A 4,587-nucleotide genomic window follows, 5' to 3' on the forward strand; every position below is an offset into this window, starting at 1 on the left:
CTGAGGCAGGCAGATCACTTGAGGTCAGGAGTTCAAGACCAGCCTGGCCAACATGGTGAAACCCCGTCTCTACTAAAAATACAAAAATTAGCCGGGCATGGTGGTGCATGCCTGTAGTCCCAGCTACTCAGGAGGCTGAGGCAGGAGAATCACTTGAACCTGGGAGGTGGAGAATTGTGCCACTGCACTCCAGCTTGGGCGACAGAGTGAGACTCCCAAAAAATGAAAAAAATAAAAAAAAGAATATCGTGTCCATTTATTTCAGGATCTCTCATATTCCAGGCAAAAATAGGAACTCTTCAGCTTAGAAGACAGATGTTGAGAGTGAGGGGGAAAAGAATCAACAAAAACTGTGGAAGTTGATTTTACAACTGGCAAATGATGGCTAGGTGGAAATTTTGGGAAACATCTTTGACGCTATTGTAATAAACATCTGAATAACTATTATATCAATCGATTATGTTTATGATGACAGATGAGGGTAAAGTTAAAAAAAAAAAAAAAAAAACTCACCAGAATATCAAAGTTTGGTTTGTTTAACCATATACCTTATTTTGTTAGACGGCATTGGTGACGTGAAGGTTATTTTCATCTATTCTTTCACTTGCAGAGAGGTGTCTGATTTGATTACCTACATAGCAGACCTTCATTTCAACAAACAAAAACTTGAAGAAGAAAATAATAAGTTTAAGTTGGCTTTAGAAAACCTGGAAGAAACTAACAGCCAGTTATCAGAGGACTGTACTGAATTGCGCCTTCGGGTAAAAAGGTGAGCCACAGTAGGGTCCAGTGTGCTGGGAACTTTCAGTTCTTTTTTCTTCTTAAAATACCTTTTAAAATTGAGAGTCACATAGCATAAAATTCATTCTCTTAAAGTATACAATTCATTGTTTTTAGAGTATATTCTCTGGCTGGGCATGGTGGCTCATGCCTGTAATCCCAGCACTTGGGGAGACTGAGGCAAGTGAATCACTTGAGGTCAGGAGTTTGAGACCAGCCTGGCCAACATGGTGAAATCCCATCTCTACTGAAAATACAAACATTACCTGGGCGTGGTGGCACGATCCTGTAATTCCAGCTATTCCGGAGGCTGAGGCAAAAGAATCGCTTGAACCTGGGAGGCGGAGGGTGCAATGAGCCAAGATTGTGCCATTGCACTCCAGCTTAGGTGACAGAGCAAGACTCTGTTTCCAAAAAAAAAAAAATTGAGTATATTCTCAAGGTTATGCAATCATCACCATTATCCAGTGCCAGGATATTTTCATCGATCCAAAAAGAAACTCCATACTTATCAGCAGGCACTCTCCATTTTCTCTCTTCTTAGCCCCTGGCAACCTCTATTCTACTTTCTGTCTCTATAGATTAGCCTATTCTGGGCATTACATATAAATGGAATCATACAATATGTGAACTTTGATGTGTAGCTTATTTCACTTAGCATAATGTTTTTAAGGTTCATCCATGTTGTAGTGTGTATTACTATCTCATTTCTTTTCATGGCTGAATAATATTCAATTGTATAGATATATCAGATTTTGTTTATCCATTCTTCAGATGATGGACATTTGGGGTGTTTCCACTTTTTGGCTATTAGGAATAATGCTGCCATGAACATTTGTGCATGAGTTTTTGACTGGAAATGTTTCTTTCGTTCTTTTTTTTTTTTTTTTTCTTTTTGGAGACAGGGTCTCACTTTGTCACCCAGGCTGGAGTACAGCAGCATGATCTCAGCTCACTGCATGCAACCTCCATCTCCTGGGCTCAAGTGCTCTTCCGGCCTCACCCCCGCCCAAGTAGCTGGGACTCCTGGCATGTGCCACCATGCCTGACTAATTTTTGTGTTTTTGTAGAGACAAGGTCTTGCCATGTTGCCCAGGTTGGTCTTGAATGCCTGGTCTCAAGTAATCTGCTCACCTCGTCCTCCCAAAGTGCTGGGATTACAGGAGTGAGCCACCATGCCCAGTCATATGTTTCACTAAAGCATTCTCATCCTCAAAATCTTTGACCTTGTCTAGTCCAGTCTCCAAACTAATCTTTAAAAAAGTTGCTTACCTCAAGTCCTCTTCATTTCACAATGGCTTATTTATTATTTAACTGAAATATAAAAATTCAAAGTTTAACAAAACTGCTTTGAATGAATGTGTTGGTCAGGATTTTTGGTTGGAAGCACTGAAATCTAACTCTGGCTAAATAAGCAGTCAAGAAATATATCTGAAAGGAATTAAGTAACTCACGTAATGGACAGAAAGGCTGGAGAATCCAGATGGGCAATCAGAATGCCACTGTCTACAAAATTAAGCCACGTGTCTTTCTCTTTTCTCCTTCCCCTAATCCTTTCTGAAGAGTGTCTGTTTCCTTTGGGTTCCCACAACCTAGTTTTGATACTGTCCACTTGTCCCATCATAGTGTAATTTGTTTTCTGTATTAAATGTTGAGGCAGGAGAGTTCCCTTGACCCCCTTGTGGGACTTGCAACAAGGATGGCTTGTTTGCTCAGCTGCCATGCTCCAAACCCTTGAAGGAGGGGGAGCATGCAGGTGAGCAGGGGTAGGAGCTGGGGTGAGTGCCTTTGGGTGCCGGCAGGCACAAACCCCGTACCAGCCTGTGGCAGCATCTAGGGGTTGCTCACAACCTCTGGAGCCCCAGAGGGCATGTGTTACAAGTAACACTCTTTTAGCATTTGCCATCCATGGACAGCTAAGAGTTAAACTAGCTCAGTGGAGGATCAGGGTGACAGCCTTTTTCACCCTGCCCTCTTGGTACCTGGGTTCTTGTTCAACATCCAGGAAGAATCAGGTCACACAGACTTGAAGGATGGTGAACGTGGAGATTGTATCGAGTGGTGGATGTGGTTCTCAGCAGGATGGGGAGCTGGAAAGGGGATGGCGTGGAAAGATAATCTTCCCCTGGAGCTTAGCTGTCCCAGCCAAACTCCTGCCCGAGAGTCCCTGGCCAAACTCCTCTCTGACCTTAGTCTCTGATGTCCAACTACCTCTTCTCCTCTTGACATTCAGAGCTTCTTCTCTTCTCTCCTTCTCTTCCATGCTGCTCTGCTCCTCTGCCAGTGGAGCTGGGAGTTTTTATGGGTACAGGATGGGGGCGTGGTGGGCCAAAAGGCAACATTCAGGTGAGAAAATGGGGATGCAAAGTTCTCATTTAGGGCCATGGGTCCAGGCTTGAGGATGGAACCCTTGCCAGGGACCCTGCCCTTTTCTACCTAGTATTTCCCTGCCTCCTGTTTATATCACTGTGACCTCCTTGATGGGAGGAACTATGTCATATTCATCCTGTTTAGCCTAGTGCTTAGTAGAATATCTACTATAGAACAGCACTACTTTCCTTCCAGTTGCCTACAAGCCAGAAACCCTTATCTCTTTTGATTCTTATCATACTGTATTGTCATTATGATTGTCTATTTACTCCACTAGGCTGTAAACTCCAGATGAGTAGAGTTCTCTGGATTCAGTCATTCTTCCCTTCTTCAATGCCTAGCTCAGTGCCTGGGACAGGTTCAGCCCTCAATTAGTATTTGCTAAATGATCAATGTAATTTCTTAGGAAAAAAAGTGTATCTTCTTTGAAGCCTTTGTTCCTAAGGGAACAGTCTATAATCTAGTGGGAGCTGCAAATAGGTAATTTCATGATATGGATTACCATACTTCATTTAATCAGTTTCCTGTTGGTGGATGTTTAGGTTTTTTTCCAATGCTTTGTTATAATCAACAGTATGATAAACTTCTTTATAGGATATGTCATATAGAGACTTGGTAATTATGTATTTGTTTAGTTGTCATCTCTCTCCATAGTATGTAAGCTCTATAAGGCCAAGGACCATGTCCCTTTGTTCACCATTGTAGCCTGCACTGTAGAGCACCTAGAACATGATATTATTCAATAAATATTTGTGGAACAGCATTAACTAACATTACATCTCAGTAGGGGGAAAGAACTAGGTGATTCAGCCAGTGATGAATTTCAAAGGGATCCTCTAAATCTTTAGCTTCAGGAATACATTTGTCTGTTTTCCCCCTAGTCTCCATTCCCCACTCCCCACTTTCTCCAAATTCCTTCCTTTTCCAAGGACTGAAAGATCATGGGTATATTTTTACTATTGTGGGCATCTGGTTTAAGCCTTTAGTGGTTTTCAACTTGGGTCCAAAATAGTCCTTGGCTGTTCTTAGTGTCTTTGACGGTTATATTTGAGGTTTTGCTCATGGCCTTCTCCCCCCACCCCCACAGTGCCCACCAGGCTATTATGAGAACAAATCTGTTAAAAGAAGAACTGGAGGAACTGAAACTTAGTATGAATGCTTCAGAAGAGCAGAAGAGCATGATTGTAGCCCAGAGCAAACAATTAGTAAGTCATCTATTATAGTACTTTGAATTTGGCATATAATTTACATAACTGAAATACACAAGAGGACTTATCTGGTGGAACATCAGAAGTCAATAGGCTGATGAATGAATTGGTAACACTTTAGAAAAGTAAAGGCAGGTAGGATTTTTTTAAATCTGTGCTTTTCTTTTCTTTCTTTTCTCTATTTTCTTTCTTTCTTCTTTCTTTTCTTTCTTTCTTTCTTTCTTTTTTT

The 4,587-nt window shown here is 41.6% G+C and overlaps 1 protein-coding gene across 1 annotated transcript in view; it reads left to right on the forward strand.

The window, feature by feature from the left end:
• LOC108523745 (lymphoid-restricted membrane protein) overlaps nt 1-4,587 on the forward strand; it is a 40,305-nt gene that overhangs the window by 19,005 nt on the left and 16,713 nt on the right. Inside the window, exons 7-8 of the mRNA XM_017864497.1 lie at nt 611-769; nt 4,238-4,355. Of these exons, the coding sequence (XP_017719986.1) occupies nt 611-769; nt 4,238-4,355 (277 nt within the window). The remainder of the gene's footprint in view (nt 1-610; nt 770-4,237; nt 4,356-4,587) is intronic.

Source organism: Rhinopithecus bieti, unplaced genomic scaffold, assembly GCF_001698545.2.
Source record: "Rhinopithecus bieti isolate Rb0 unplaced genomic scaffold, ASM169854v2 scaffold_72161, whole genome shotgun sequence".
NCBI classification, from domain to species: Eukaryota; Metazoa; Chordata; class Mammalia; order Primates; family Cercopithecidae; genus Rhinopithecus; species Rhinopithecus bieti.